The 16,539-nt window shown below is 51.5% G+C and overlaps 1 protein-coding gene across 1 annotated transcript in view; it reads right to left on the bottom strand.

Moving 5' to 3' along the window:
* Nucleotides 1–16,539, bottom strand: part of MNT (MAX network transcriptional repressor) — a 96,096-nt gene that overhangs the window by 61,731 nt on the left and 17,826 nt on the right. Inside the window, exon 2 of the mRNA XM_015421911.1 lies at nucleotides 2,083–2,671. Within this exon, the coding sequence (XP_015277397.1) occupies nucleotides 2,083–2,671 (589 nt within the window). The remainder of the gene's footprint in view (nucleotides 1–2,082; nucleotides 2,672–16,539) is intronic.

Genomic DNA, 16,539 nt, shown 5'->3' with positions numbered 1-16,539 from the left:
AGGCCTGGCAGCTCTGCCCACAGGATGCTTTGTTGTTTGGGGGGTCTTCTTGGGTGGGGGGAGAGACCGCCTCTGGTATTTTTTGTGCCCCAAACACACAATGAGTGCCAACTTCCCACAAGAGGCATCAGGAACGTTGAAATAATCAGCTCTACAGCAGCCAGTCAAATCTGGCCACTGAGTTAGCTGGCTTTGCTTATATAGATGCAAACAGGGTTCCCGTCTGCCCAGCACCAACTCAGACCATCACCCTTGGCACTGTCCTCTGCCTGGCAGTCGATCTGCAGGCACAGAGAGGCAGGAGCTCACGGCAAGGGCCCCTCCCCAATCGGAAACTGCCAACCCGCCGGCCCATCCACCGTGTGGCTCGCCAAAGGGGTCTCTCCTGTGCTGCTGATGGAGACCTTTATCTTTTGTTACCCTCTTATTGCCGCGGGACATAAGGATGGCCACACGCACAGGTGGCATGCAAGGGTTGGGGTTCGACAGAGTCGTGGAGGAGGAGAGGCTCATCAATGGCTACAGGCGCTGGTGACTGAGGAGAGCCTCCATGCGCAGAGGCAGGAAACGGCGGAGTCCCAGGAGGCAGGATCAGGGAAGGCCCCAGGGCTGGACCTCCAGCTCAACTGGCTGGCCACGGTTTGAAACAGGATGCTGGACCACAGGACTGCGGGCCTGGCCCAGCAGGGCTCTCCTCCCACCTGCAAAGCAGACCCCACCCTCAGAAGGCTGCAGCGCTGGCTCCGAAGCGACAGCCCCCCCCCCCCAGGGCATGGTGGCCCATTGCTGAAAGACGGGTGAGAATCAAAACAGAACAAAGTCACCAAAATGTTTCTCAGGACACAGAAAACTGTGATCTGAGCAGAGAGGGGGAGACAGTTGAAATTAACCCGGGAGGACTCTTCCAACCTGAACAACGGTTGAGTTTAAGAGGATGCAGCGGGCAAAGTGAGCTAGTTTATGCTGAAGCAGATTATATTTAGACCAACTTCCTTCAATTCTTGATTTGGGATCCACTCTGCGTGTGGGGAGGGAAAATGAAACTCCAGCAGCTCTAGATAATGAAAATGTCCCATGTTTGGCCTAAAGGCTCAGATATCCGTGTAAGAACATCAGAAGAGCCCTGCTGGATCCGGCATTCTGTTCCACACAGCAGTGACCAGAGGCCCTGGAGGGACCAAACAAACAGGGCATAGAGGATGAGCCCCCCCCATTCAGCCCCCCAGCACTGGTATTCGGAGGCTCAGTGCCTTGCTACATGGAGGCTCCCTTCAGGCACTATGGCTAGGAGCCACTGATGGCCCCTCTCCTCCGTGACTCTTTTAAAGCTACACGAATACCAGATTAGGCCACTGGTTCACTGAGGTCTGCACTGTCAGACTGGCCGCAGCTCTCCAGCATGTCAGGTCCGGGCCCTGCACATAACCCACCACCTGAACCTGTCAACTGGAGCGGCTGAGGACTGAGCCTGGGACTTTCTGTGCGCCGAGCAGAGGCTCCGCCAATACTCCCCCCTGTGCTCACAGCCCCCCCCCCGTCTCTGCCACTGAGCCATGGCCCCCTACTGGGAAAGGCAGAGTAGGAAAAGACGTCTGAGGACTGAAGGGCTCCTCAGAGAGGCTTTACAGGAAGGGAAACGAGGGAGGGGAAGAGCTGCCAGGAATCCAACTGCAGGGCATGCACGGATTTGTGTTATGCCAGGGCGCTAGAGGGACTGCGCAGGGTCCCCCTGTGCATATTACGTATTGTGAGACCTCGTGCGCACCACTTCCTCACAAACGACTCACCACAGTCAGTGTTTAGGCTGTGCAGTCTCTGTGTGGATGGTCAATCCACGTGCCAGTTGTCAGTCATGAGAAGTTGGTAGAGTTTTACTCATGCAAATAGGCTTCCCTACGCTGGCTCCTTCTTGATTGCTGGCCCTGGATTCTGTCCTCTTTGGCTCTTGAGTCGTAAAAGGCTGCTGACCCCTCCTGGGTTAGCTCTCCCCCTTCCACAAAGCCCCCACCAGCCCTCAGGAGGGAGAGGCGCCCCATCAAAGCCCCAGAGGAGACTCCTCCTGCAGCCAGCGTGGCCACTCACCCGCCGGGTCGTTTCTTCTGTTCGCTGGGCTTGCCGTCCTCCGAGGGGGCCAGCTTCAGAGCGCCGAGCGGCTGGGGGGCCACCGGATGCTGCTGCTGCTGCTGCAGGGGCAGGGGCGGCTGCGGCTGGATGGGGTGCTGGACCACATGGTGCTGGGAGATGGCCAGGACGGGGGCGGCATAGTGGGGGAGCTGCTTGGGGCTCCCGGAAGGGGGCGTGGGGGCCTTGATGTCGGGAAGGAGGGGGCCAGACGTCCTCTGGATCACAGGGGCCACCAGGGCCGCTTCCTGGCCGAGGCCCGGAGGGGCGACGAGGGGCTGGTGGTGCGGGATGAGGGGAGGGGACAGGGCGCTCTGGACCGCCTGCTGGGGGGGGCTGGCGACCACAGGGAGGGGGATGACAGAGATGGGGGCTGCAAGGGGAGGGGGAGGCGGGGGGGGGGGAGCTGGGACTGGTGGAGACAAGGGGACTGCCGGGAGTTCATTGCGGGGCTCCTCGAGGTGAACGGCGTGGTTGACCCTCTGCACGCTGGCCTTCTTCTGCTCCTGTTCGTGCTCTAGGCGAAGCTTTTCGTGCTTCTCATTCTCCTCTGGCAAAAAAATATATATTGGGGAGGGGGAAAGAGAAGAAATATGGCTGCGTGTTAATCAAATAATAATAATATGAACCTTAGTGTCGCTCTACTACAGACCGCACCATTTGCTTTACTATTTATTGTGCCACAGAAGTCTATAAGCGACACAAAGACTGTTCTCCGGTGTTCCCCTCTACGATGAGTGTGTGAGCGGCCGCTCATTAACCCAGGTAGCCCCGCTCAGCAGCAATCTGGAGCCGTGTGGGGTCTTTGCACTGCCCATTGCCCATTTAAGATGACACCAAGAAAACAAAATACAATGTGGAAAAGCGTTTTCATACGGAGCTTCTACCAACCCTTCTGAGTTTGAAGCAGCTTGCTCCATGTGTATGGGAGTTGGTCTGAGTTTTCATGACATTTGGGAGCTGCATATGAAAATGCTTATCCTTGACTCTGACGAAGAGTGGAAACACGTTAGTTTGCTGGAAAGTCATATCATCCACAGAAAGATATTGATATACCTGCTGTTTAAATCATTGCTTGCCAAAAGCACAGAAAACACACGTCAGCTAGATGTCTGAATTTTTATTTGAGTTGTTATGTATGATGATAAGCAACCTTATTTGACTTGTATTATGTTTTGCATTTTATTGGGGCTTGTCTTTTGTCCTTTGACATGGTACACATATATGATTTAAGATTTATTTCACAAGACATATTGCACACATATGTTCAAAGTTCCACTTTATAAAGTTTCCTTCTATTAGAATATTGTATTTAACTTTAATATAATTATCAGACAAATAAGCCTGCATGAGTCTTTACTTAAATATAATTTTTAGCAATTGCTTTTCCACAGTGTATTTTGTTTTCTTGGTTTCAGCAGCTCTGCGTTCCCTCTCATTTTAAGGTGACAGCAGTTATATTCTGCTCAGGAGATGAACTGCTCTGCTCAGTAGGAAAAAAAGAAGTTAGAGGGAACATTGCTGGTCTCTGATCCACAGGGGCTGCAATCAAAATGCTGCCACATCTTTGACGGAAAATAAAATGGAATGGGCATGACTAGGGATAGTCCACTGCGTTAGTGTCACAATCAGAAAAAGAAACCAACTGCCAACTAGTCACGTCAAAAAAGGCATTTTTCTCACAATGTTACTATGGCCAATGATGCCTCTGTTAAAACCTTTATGCGGATATCAATATACACCGTATGCAAACTTCTAGCTCCCACTTTTCTGGCTGCATTTCCTCCTCCTCTCTTTTCAGCACCTCCCATTCTGCTCTGAGCCCCCCCCCCTGTGTCCTTGTCTTCTACTCCACCCTTCCTACCTTTGACATTTTTGCTCTGTGTCTTTCCTCCCTGACACATAAACACACAATGTTTTAAGTTGCTTTTCTTCTCCTCCCTAAAACCCACATTTTAAACCAAGCCTCACCTGACTAACCCCAGCAGTCCCTTCCTTGAAATCTGACCCACAACCCCCACAGTGAAAATCCACAACTGGCTTCCTCTAACCAGTTAAAAAAACTTCTGGGCTGAGACAATTTCTGTCCAGAACTAGACAATGAAGTCACAGCAGCTGTGGCACTCTGCATTAGCTCAGAGGAGCTCTTCAGCTGAGCCTCTGCTTCTTCACATAAAAAGGTAAAGGTTCCCTTGCTTGAAAGCCAGTCGAGTCCGACTCTAGGGTTGCGGTGCTCATCTCCGTTTCAAAGCCGAAGAGCCAGAGCTGTCCGAAGACGTTTCCGTGGTCATGTGGCCGGCATGACTAAACACCAAGGGGCACGGAACGCTGTTACCTTCCCACCGAAGTGGTCCCTATTTATCTACTTGCAATTTCTTGCTTTCTAACTGCTAGGTTGGCAGGAGCTGGAACTAGGGACGGGAGCTCACTCCATCATGCGGCGCACTCAGGTCTCGAACTGAACTACTGACCTTCCACAGCCTGCAGTTCAGCGTCTTAACCACTTGAGCCAAACCCGCTCTCCACATAAGGGGACACAAAAATGGACTGGGAAAATCGTTCTTCCTTGTTGCCATCAAAGGCCAACTAAAAACTCCAGCTTCAGAGGCAGGATATCTGGGTGCGGCTGAGGTGGGGCTCCAGCGAGAAGTGCCCCAGAGCTCTGCCTGTGGGACTCCCAAAAGCACCAGTTGTGCTGGCCACAGGGTGCCGCTCTAGGAGGAGGAGGAGGAGGAGGACTCTGGTCCGGTTCTGCTGGGCTCAAGTCCAGCGGTGTATCACCTTCTAGAGAGCCTCCTTGGTGCGTGGATGTGACCAACGGAACTAACTAATTCGAACTGGAATGTCTGGGCGAGCGAAGAAAGCCCCTGCTGCCACAGGTCCTGCAGTCCTGGCCTGAACAGACGGGGGCGGCCTCAAAGGGAGATTTTCTTTATGCAACGTCAAGACACCAAAGGCCCCTGAACATTTATGAGCTTTGCTGCCACACAGAAATTGCTACAATTATGCACATGGGGGGGGGGATAGGGTGGAGTGGGCACGCAATGCAAGTCAGGAGGAAATGCATACAGAAGATGCGCAAGCTAATCATACATCCACGGGGCATCCATGCTGGTTAGTGTTGGGCAAGGATATGGGAGACACACACACCCCAGGTGCCATGGAAGCTCACTGCCACTGAGCCACAGACAGTCGCTCCTTCTCAGCATAACCCACCTCGCAGGGCTGTAGCTGTAATGATAGAACGGAGTAGGGCAGAGTGTCTCTTTTGGTGCCCACTTGCACGATCTGTCTTTTAAATGGGCTGCAAAGTCCTGTTAAACAGTCTGATTTTTCTGTTACAAAACCTTTCAGTAAACTAAGAAGGGGCCCTCATTTAGCTGAGCAGCAGGTTTTGAAAATAATTCAGTGGTATTTTAATTCTTCTAACCTCTGAAGGTAGTGAGTGTCATCACAAAAGAGGCATTTTTTCCTGTGTGACAGGGGGAATGCCTCTTCGCTGTGATAAATGCCAAGCCTAAAGAAAAAAAGTGCTTTTTAAAAACTTCACATCTGTTTCTTCACATGCAAACTGAACCTCTTAATTAGCTAAGCAGATAAACCTTATACAATTAACTGGAACACGTTTTACCATCAGAGGACGGTCTTAGTTTTAAAAATAAGTTCAATTTCCAAAGATGCCATTTTGTACAAATGCCAGCCCCCCCCAAAAAAAATGCTGCTCCCCCATGCATTTCTCAGTCTTCCTCCAAAAATCCTAGGAATGTTACACCACTAGTATCAAGTCCCCAAGAAAAGGAATCTGAGGAAGGGAGATCTGACTCTTGCAAGCGCAGACCCTCCAAATCTTGTGGGTCCCTGAGGTACCGCTGGACTTGGATCTAGCCCCACCAGGAATGCTTATCTTCCAGATAACAGCAACAGAAGCAGCTTGAAGGGGATAGGAGAAAGGGCCATCACGACAGCTAATGGAACATCCATGTTCAGAGGCAGTGTACCTCTGTAGACTTAGTTAGCAAGCAACACTGTGGGGAGGGTTTGACCCCCACACCCTTCATATATGCCTTCTATGAGCATCTGGTTGTCCACTGGAGAAACGGGATGCCCGAAGAGGTGGACCTTGGGTCTGATCCAGTTGGGCTCCGCTGACATATTTAGCTCTGCCTGAAAACAGTTCTTTTTTCACCTATGGAGCTGCAAGCCCACACCATACCCATCCATCACCACGCAAAAGGTTATCATTGCCCGGGCAGTTTCCATGGGATACCATCAAATACTTGCTTTGTTCTTCTGTGCCGACTCCAAACACCACAGCCAGAAGGAAATACATTTTCCTTATCAGACTGAGCCATCCTCAGGATCATTTAAGGGAGCTATTGGGGGGGGGGGGGTTTGAAGGAAAAACAAACCAGGCACCACCTGTCCTGTCCTAAGACCGGCAGAGCGGCCTGAAGGGACTGCAAAATTTACTGACCGGAAGCTCACCTGAAAGGTAGGGTGGCATAACAGACGGAGTGCCGGACACTGGCAAGAGAGGCCCTGGTCTGAATCTCTAGTCCATTGTGAAGAAGAAGAAGAGAAGAAGAAGAGATTGGATTGATACCCCATGGCCCTTCCCTACCCAAGGGAGTCTCAGAGCGGCTTCCAAACTCCTTTACCTTCCCCTCCCCACAACAGACACCCTATGGGGTAGGTGGGGCTGAGAGAGCTCTGACAGAAACGGCTCTTTTTCAAGAACAGCTCTCGTCAGAACTACGGCTTGCCCAAGGTCACCCAGCCAGGTGCAAGTGGAGGAGTGGGGAATCAAACCCGGTTCTCCCAGATTAGAAGAAGAGAAGAGATTGGATTTATACCCCATGGCCCTTCACTACCCAAAGGTGTCTCAGAGCGGCTTACAAACTCCTTTCCCTTCCCCTCCCCACAACAGACACCCTGTGAGGTCGGTGGGGGTGAGAGAGCTCTTGACAGAAACTGCTCTTTTTCAAGAATAGCTCTTGTCAGAACTACAGCTTGCCCAAGGCCATCCAGCCAGGTGCAAGTGGAGGAGTGGGGAATCAAACCCGGTTCTCCCAGATTAGAGTCCGTGCACTTAACCACGACACCAAACTGGCTCTCCAGAGGTGGCCGGTGGACTCCTCCACATCTAACCTACCCCACAAGCTTGTGGTGAGGTTATAACGGTGGCAGGAAAGAAAACCATGTGCCTCACCTTAAGCTCCTTGGAGCAGGGAGAAGAAAAAGGGTGAGGCTGCCGTCCCAAGACGCAGGTGCCGGCGTGGTGTGATGGTGGGGAGAAAGACGGGGTGTGAACGAGGCCAACCTGCTTCACTGAGACACCAAACGTGAGCCTGGCTGGGCCAGACTAAGGGTCTCTCTGGCCCTGCATTGTGCCGGCAGCCCACATGCTCCCATGAAGGCCGTGGCCTGGCCCACCTCCGAGGACTGGTTGTCCCACCCCCCGGCCTGTGGCTTTCGAAGGCAGCGTGGCGGTTAGTATGCCAGAGGAGCCCGCTTGGCAGGCCTGGGCCCGATGTCTTAGCCTGCCACAAAGCTCACTGGCTCTTCTTGCCCCAGACACTCTCCCTCTGCTGAGCCCAGGGCTGCCAGTCTCCTGGCGAGGAGTGCCCGTGATCTCCCCTGGAGAAAACGGCTGCTTCGGAGGGAGGGCTCTGCGGCATTGCGGCCTTCCGAGGCCCCTCCCCTCCCCAAGCATGGCCCTCCCTTGGCTCTGCCCCCAAATCTCCAGGAATTCCCCAATGTGGAGTTGGCAGCCCTACCTAAGTCTGACCCACAAGGCCGTGGGGATGACAAACCGGACAGACCAGTCCACACGGCCCCAAACACCCCGGCAAGCAGAGCACTCAGATTCATTTATCTGGCACATTTTTCAAAACCCCACCCTCCTCCAAGAAGCTCCGGGAAATGCTGCTGGGAGAGGATGGCTGGCCCAAGAAGCACCCGGCTGTCCACTGAGGGCCACTGGATTCTGGAGGACAACAGAAGCCTCATCCCGGGATCAGCTGCACAACGCTGGGCAAAGAGTTCCTTCCCGAGCAAAGGAGAGGAGGGGGTCACTGAGCCCGCCAGAGGCTGCGGGGGGGGGGGGGGGGGCGGGGGTGGTGTCCCCGTGTTGGACCCCCGCCCTCCCTCCCCCCCCACCCCGCCTGGGGGACCGTTCTGGAGCACATGCCCGCCTGCTGCGGAACACAAACACAACAGAGCGGCTGGCCTGCAGCCAGAGACCAAAGCCAAGCCGCTCCCACAAATACCACGCCAGGACTGCCAGAGCCTCAGCGTGACGCAACTGCACAGAGCATCTGTGGTATGGCATGTCCCTTCAGAGAGGGGCTAGGCCAACAGCAGCAAAGGGCCGTCCTCAGAGTTCGCAGAGTCAGAAGGAGGGGGAATTGCAAGCGAAATCCGACACCACAGAAAGGCAGATTTTCACAACTGGCACGCACTGTTAATCTGCACAATGAAAAAAGTGGCACTACAAATGTCTGGGTTGTTTTCTGAACCTTTCGTTTCAGAGACATTGGCGGTGAGGCGGACACACCTGTAGAAGAACACAGAAAACCCCTCCCTGGATCGTCAGAAAAATTCTGCTCCAGTTTCCCAGGATTTTCCACGCTTTCATTTTTCAGTCAGCCTTTCCAGCCTGAAGGACTAGAAACTTTCCTTTTTCAGATTCTGCAGCCTGTGCTCCATTCCAGTTCTGTATCTGCATAATCTGGTGCAGAAATAAAAAAATCTTTTGAAAGATTTTTAAATCTTTTTAAAACAGCATCTTGGATCTTTCGGGCAAAAAACAACTAGGAAGGGTGCAGGAGAGATGAAGTGAATCTCAAAGAGAAGGAAGAAGAGGGGAAATCTGTTAAAAAATGTTCTGTGCCCAGAACCAACGCAGTGTTACGGCCAGAGCACCAGGCCTGCCAAGTGAAGCAGCAGAATTCTGAGATGGCAGAACGGGCTGTACCACATTCAGGTTGTGGGAGGAGGCGGACATATTGTTCAGGATCCTCCACATATTTACTGCCCACCAATAAGAATTAGCGCATCAGGGAGAAAAGGAGTTGTAGCCTAGCTCTTTTCATCTGTACTACTTTTCCGCTTACAAAGTATTTGTGATGTGAGGGAATTTGAAATAATGTAATCTCTCCCCTGGTGTCTGAAGTGGTACAGTCCACTCTACCCCTTCATTCTGCCACATGCCTAGACCAAGCCTATCATGGAACTTGGGGGAGAACAGAGTTCCTGTCTGCCCACCAGCAGATCTTGGGCCAGTGATTTAGTTCTTAGCCTCACCTGCCTCACAGGGTTGTTGTGAGATGACAACGGAAGAGGGGAGAACCATATATGCTGCTGCCCTGTGTTCTGTGGGTGGGATAAAAATGTGACGAGTCAGAACCGCCACAAATGTCCACCTTCTTGATGCAAGAGAATACCAACAGGTGATATAAGACGGGCAGAGCAATGCCTTCTGGGAAAATCCCTGATGTTCACTACACACCGCAATGGGTATGGGCTAAAAATCAAAATATTGTATGGCATTGTGTGCGGTACAGCTAGAAGATCCTAGGATTGTCTGGCAGCCTGAAGCTCTAGCTCTTTTTTAGTGTTCTGGAGCGAGCTAGGCTTATTGGGGGGGGGCTGGGAGAGTTGTGACTGACCCCAGGTCACTCCGCTTGGCTTCAAATGGAGGAAGGCAGAATCAAGCCTGGTTCTCCGGATTAGAGTCCGTCACTCTTCACCACGACACCACGCAGGCTCCCTTGGGGTGGACTGTGATGGCGCCACTATTACTGGCCTATATTTGTGGTCAGTTTTTTCTCACAGCAGCTGTCTATGAAGGCTCCTACATATGAGCTTCACCTCCATAAGTTAGGTTAGGCCACGGTGGAGAGAATGGCTTCCCCAAGGTTGCCCCGTGAGCTTCAGGGCTGATGGATGATTCTGAAACGGGGGGAGGGGGGCTACAACACCAATAAGTCCAGGACCTCAGCTAGTAAAGCGTCGGCACCCCCAGTCATTCCCCAATATGTTTTGGGGCTGTGGAAGAGGTCACATATCAGGATGGACAGGGGATGAGCTTTCGTGAGTGGTGACTTCCCCAACACAAATTCTGTTAGTCTTTAAGAGGTAATATATCAGGGGTCCCCAACCAATGTTCCCTCTAAGCTGAGCTGGCGTGAGCTAGATCACGGTTTTTTAGCCCCAGCTCACACATTTTTGTCTTGGCTCGGGAAGGAGGGCTCCAGAGCAAACTAATTTCTGCAGTAGCCAAATCGCTCGCTCAAGACTTTAATGCCAGGAGCTCACCAAGTAGAATTGTTGCTCACAGGACTCCACAGGTTAGAGGGGGCATCGTCCCCAACCCTTTTGAGCCTGCAGGCACCTTTGGAATTCTGACACAGCACGATGGGCACAGGCACAAAATGGTTGCTGCAGGGAGCAGAGCCAGCCACAAAATGGCTGCCACAGCTTACCTTCCATCACACAGTGAAGATCCTTCTGTTGTTGTGGTAGCAGCAGCTGCCAAAGCAACGTTTTAAAAAACTGCACCGCCAATCAAATCTGGGCAAAAGTCCCACTCAGTCCTGCCCACTTTCTAAGACCCTTGGGGAGAGACAGGGAAGGTGCTGGGCGTTGTGACACCCCCCCACGGGCACCATGTCGGGGGGGGGACCCCTACTGTATTATGTTGTGATAAACGGCCCTTTTCTGATTAAAGACAGAAGAATGTTCACAAAGTGCCACCAGCACAGACAGATCATTTCCCTTACTGCTGGAGGTTACCAGGGTTTTAAAAATCCTTTTTAGAGACCAGAAAGTTACATATTATTTTGGCATTTTCTGTTCTATGGGCCTGTCTTTCAATGAAATTATCAGATTGCGAGTTAACACCCATCCTCCTAAATAAATGTTGATTTTGGACAGCAGTGCAATTTACTGGATCCTTTTAAGCCCATCTGATATGGGTTGGGGAATACACCTGTTACCGGCATACATCAGTTCTTTAAATTCCCTGGACCAAGAGAACCAAAAATATATCAGGAATTACTTATAATGAAAGGGGGGTCTGCAAGGACTTACAGGGGAAGGGAAACGGCACTCCCCAACTCCAGCTCTGCTCTCCCTTCCTCTGGAGGGATTTGGGACCCCAAATAATTTAATAAGTCATTCCCCAAGAATGAGAATTGCACATCACTGGCTTTCCAAAGACGAGACTTAGCCACAGCACGGGAATCACTTCAACAAGCAACCTGAGACACTTCTGAAGGGCAGCGGTCTCCCCTTGGCTACCAACAAGGTCTGAATACAAGTATTTCATCCTTTCTGTGGCTCTTACGGGACCCTCTGGCTTTAAAGGGCTGAAAATAAGACAACCAGCCTAGTAACGCTGTTGCCCGCGGAGAGAACTATGGTGCTACCACATTTGGAATCCTGTGCACAGTTCTAGTCACCCCATCTCCAAAAAGGGAATTAGAGAGCTGGGGAAAGAAACAACAAAATGATTAAAATGATGTCGTATCTTCCTTATGGGGAAAGGGTGAGCTGGCTGGGAGCAGTTTCATTTAGAATCACAAAGAGTCGGAAGGGCCCCCCCCCCAGACCACCCCCCCTCTGCTCCATGCAGGGTCAGCCTAGAGAGCACCCCTGGCAAGTGTCTGTCCGGGGGCTGCTCGAAGATGGCCAGTGAGAAGGGGGGGGAGCTCACCCACCACCTCCCCAGGCAGCCCCTTCCACTGTGGCACAACTCTGACTGTCAAAAAGTTTCCCCTCAGATCCAGCGGGTCCCTTCCCGCCCTCAATTTAAACCCATTATTGTGAGATTCAGAAACTTATGTACAAGGTGAACATGGGTGGAAGAAACATTTTCTCCGCCCCCTGCAATATCAGAATTCAGGGTCGCCAACATCAGGGAGCAGATTTGGGACAGAAAACATGAAAGCCAAGACTTCACAACAACACATAATCAGCTCATGGAACCCACTGCTATGAGACGCAGACTCTTGCATGAGGTCAGATGGCTTTAAAAGGGGATCAGGCAAAATCCACAGAGTGCAGATCACCAACAGTGGGAGCCAGGACAGCTCCACAGAGCCACGCCCTCTGCTTGCCAGCCTTTCCAGGGCATCTGATTGGCCCCCAAGGGAAACAGGATGCCGAATTAAATGGACCTGTGGCCCAATCCAGCAGGGCTCTTCTGATGATTTTATTCTCCTTTGTCACTCACACCTTGAGAACAAAGAACTCACCACCTGCCCAGGTGGGTGGAAGTTATCAGCCCTATGTTGGTAGGTGGACATGAAGAAGAGCCTGGCCCATGTGAGCAGATCTAGCTCAAGGACACTGCAAAGCCTTGCGCCATAAGACATCACAAGGTGGTTCCAGCGACCAGTTCCACAAGCTCTCAGCCCACTGGAGAAGGCAGCCTTTCCGAGTTCCCAGTCCCTCTCACCCAAACTGAAACAACCAGCACTGGTCAAATCCACAAGAAGGAAGTCTTCAGATATCACATCTGAAATATCGTGTGACCACTGGAGAAAGAGAGCATTTTGTGAAGAACTCAGAAGGCAAGTTCAGAAAAGACTAAATGAATCATGAATTTTCCAACACAACAGTTTGGGAACTCCCAACATTCAGCACAAATCAAATAAATCCTTCATCAGCCTTTTATCATCAACAAACATCTCCAAAAGAGCCAATAAACCGCAAAAAGAAAAAGTAAAGAAACAGATGCCGGAGCAAATTAGGCTGTAATTAGAAAAAGTGATCTGACAAGGTATACAGGCTTGCAGATGTGGGGTACCAGTTCAGCCCCCTGTTCATTTCCTGGATGGCCCCCAAGCACCAGTCTCTCAGCTTCCCTGGCAGCAGCCGAACAGCCCAGCCAAGCCGGACCTCACAAGCGAGGCAGCGTGGACTAGTGCTGGCACTTTTGTGGGAGACCACCAAGGACCTCCAGGATCACCACGCAGAGGCAGGCAACGGCACACCACCACGGAACACACCTTGCCTTGAAGACCCCACCGCCCGGGGTTGCCCTGAGTCATTTGCCACTTGACGGCATGTAGCTCATTATTATTAGGAAGCTACAGGCAGGATTTTTGTGCAAGAGTGTACATTACTGTTCTTTGTATGTTCTGCAAGCCATCTTGGGTTGTTAGGCTTTCACCTAGACTGTGAAGAGCCGCAGAGTCAGTGGAGACAACATTGAATTAGAGAGACCAACCTCTAAGTAGCCTTACTAAGTAGCCAAAACAAAAGCTGTGTGGCTCATGTGTCCATCGACATCAAACCTCCATGTGTAGAGACAGTTCCTCTCTGCAAATACGGAAAGAGCAAAGAGGGGAGGCCTGTTGGGAACAGGACACCGGCCACAAGAGGCTTTGGCCTGCTCTGGCAAGGCAGTTCTTCAGGCGCTGAAAGATGGGTCTACTTCTGAGGGAGTTGCCGCTCAATGGCAGGACACATGCTTTGCACACACAAAGTCCCGAGTTTGACGCCAGCTAAAGGAGCTCATGGAGCCGTGCTCGGAAAGACCCTGGAGAGCTGCTGCCTGCCAGCGGAGGCCGTGCTGAGCTATACAGACCAACAGCAGCTACCGAAAAGAGGCGAGAGAGGCAATTAAATGTCCCCCAGAGAAGTCTCTGGAGCCCACTCTGGACACAGACACTGAGAACTGGTGGGGTTAGACAGATGACTGTGCAGTTCCCCGGGAAAACTGACAGACCTCCTTGAGCTTTCATTTTAATTTTAATTTCCTCTCCTCCACCTTTCTTTGCATGACTCATCACTTGAAATAATACGTTGCAGGCCGCCTCCCATCACAATGACACATAACAAAACACACCGGTTCCTCCCGCGAGGTTGCAAAAGCACACGCTACCCGTTGCTGACCTCGCACTGCCGCCAAAGACTCGCTGCCCTTCCAAAGGTGCCACAACGAGCAGCCGCCAGCAAAGGGAATCCCTAAGAGAATCTGAAGCGGCACTTCCAGCCCATCCCCCTGGCTGGGAACGCTCCAGGCTCCGGAGCTCTCAGTTTCCCTCTGCCTGCTCACACGGCCAGGCAGACCTCTCCGGACACCTCCCAGGAAGACTTCATTGGGATGGCCTCAGAGCTGCGTTGAGCAAACGCTGTCCACAGTTCAGATGGTCTCCAGATTGACAGACTGCTGGGCAGGCAGGCAGCAGCCACTTGATGTGGAGGGGAGGAGTGTCATTCCTGCAGCCCATGTGCAAAGTCAACAAAAGGCGGCTTCCTGCCCTGAGGGGGCATGCACTCTGGAATTCCACGCAAGACAGAGGCATGCTGAGAGGAGGAGGGTAACAACAGTTGGAAAATACAGGACCTGATCCAAACTAACATATTCAGCCGTGAGGGCTCAATGGAACCTCCACATTCAGAGGCAGTGTACCTGTGAATCCCAGTTGCTGGTGGGACAAATAATGGGTGAAAGCTTAGAACAAAGTTTGAGTCCAGTGGGAGCATCTTTAAAGACCAGCAAAGTTTTATTCAAGGTGCACGCACACTTCCTCAGATACTCGAGGTATCTGAGCTCATACCTTGAATAAAACTTTTTTGATCTTAAAGGTGCCCTGGACTCAAACCTTGTACTACAACTTCAGAGCAACATGGCTGCCCTCCTGGGTGAAAGCCGGTTGGCTCTGTGAGCTGGCTGGGGCCCTTGGGGGATTCCTGAAAGGAGGCTGAGTTAGAATGAATTCCTGTCTGTCTTGCAAGACAGCTTCTTGTGTTCTCCTGTTAAAAATGCGTGTGCAGATCAAAGGAAAATGAGGGAAGCACTAGCAGTGACCCACCACTGGCCAGCTGTGAGCCAAACCTCTCCATTAGCAGGATAACTTTGGGAAACTTTGCAGGCTCCAGCCCATAATTTGTTTTGAGCACAAGGCCTCCCTCAGGGAATCTGAAATAACAGTGATGAGAAGGACTCTGAGCATAGGCTGAGTGCATTGCCCCTAGCATGGTGCTACCACAGCTCATCTCCCCTCCCGTACACATTCTTTCCCATAAATGGTTTAGCAGCTCACCTAGGGTGACCCAGAGTCACCTCCTGGCAACCAAGCTGGAAACCTTTTGGCTGGCTCTTTGGCTTCTTCTTTTAGGCGACTAGAGTGCCGAGATGCCATTACGGGACTTAACTTAGAGGAGCAAGCAAGCATACTAGATGGATGCGTCAGAGAAGAAATGGAAATCTGGGGTGGACTAGTAACTTCTTGGGACTAATTTGCAGAGCTACTGATGTATACGTGGAACAGAGCAGTTCCCGGAGAATCATATCACGATCAGCATACAAGCCCAGAGCAAAATTTCAGCCCTTTTACTCCAGAACAAGTGAAGAAATCATAGCATAGCAATCATTTCCTTGTATTTTTTTAATCGCGCAGTGATCTACCACCAAGATCTTTACAAGATGGAAAGGAATGTTTCAAAATAAATATATGCATTTTGTTTCTAGATACACATAATATTTTATTTATTTAGATTTTTAGACCACCCTTCCCTGCAAGCAGCGCTCAGGGTAGCTTACAGCAAAGATAAATACAATAAATAAAGTTATAATGAGACCTGGATCAAAAATAACGGGAGGCAGTATTCAGATATTAGCATGAAAGATGTGCTGTGTGCCCAATCTTTCTTGCATGAATTCTACCATAATAACTCTACTGGGGGACAGTGGCAAAGAGTCTAGTGGCATCCTAAAAGACTAATTGATTTATGGTGCTCCAGACTTCCATGGACTAAAGCCTGCCTCATCAGGTGCCCTGAGATAATGAAGAAGAAGAGATTGGATTTATACCCCGCCGCCCTTCACTACCCAAAGGAGTCTCAGAGCGGCTGACAAACTCCTTTCCTTTCCCCTCCCCACAACAGACACCCTGTGAGGCTGGTGGGGCCGAGGGAGCTCTGACAGAAACGGCTCTTTTTCAAGAACAGCTCTTGTCAGAACTACAGCTTGCCCAAGGTCACCCAGCCAGGTGCAAGTGGAGGAGTGGGGAATCGAACCCGGCTCTCCCAGATTAGAGTCACAATAAATGCAATGGGCTTACACTTCAGGTGCCTGACAAAATAAGCTCTGACTCACAGAAGCTGACGTTGGGGAAGTCTTTAAGGTGGTGTTTGACTTCTGCTACACTCAAAAACCCTGCCCACACACACACACACACACACACACGAGGGGGGGGGGAGTAAGAGAGGGGGGGAACCAGAGGAAGAGCACAGCCCTACTATGCGGAGGTGGCGGGTGCGACGGGCCTCACTGTGCCCACGGGGGCCCCTGGGCGTCTGTTAGGAGGCGCTGGCAGGGGCCAGAGGCTGCATAGGAGAAGTGACAGCCAGGGGATCCCTCTTCCGGAGGCCGACCCAGGCCCGCCCCGCCTGCCTCCCACC

The sequence above is a fragment of the Gekko japonicus genome, unplaced genomic scaffold (assembly GCF_001447785.1).
Source record: "Gekko japonicus isolate JY-2015 unplaced genomic scaffold, Gekko_japonicus_V1.1 scaffold43, whole genome shotgun sequence".
Classification (NCBI taxonomy): Eukaryota; Metazoa; Chordata; class Lepidosauria; order Squamata; family Gekkonidae; genus Gekko; species Gekko japonicus.
Note: the sequence above shows the minus strand (reverse complement) of the source record. Positions and strands in the feature narration are given on the sequence as shown.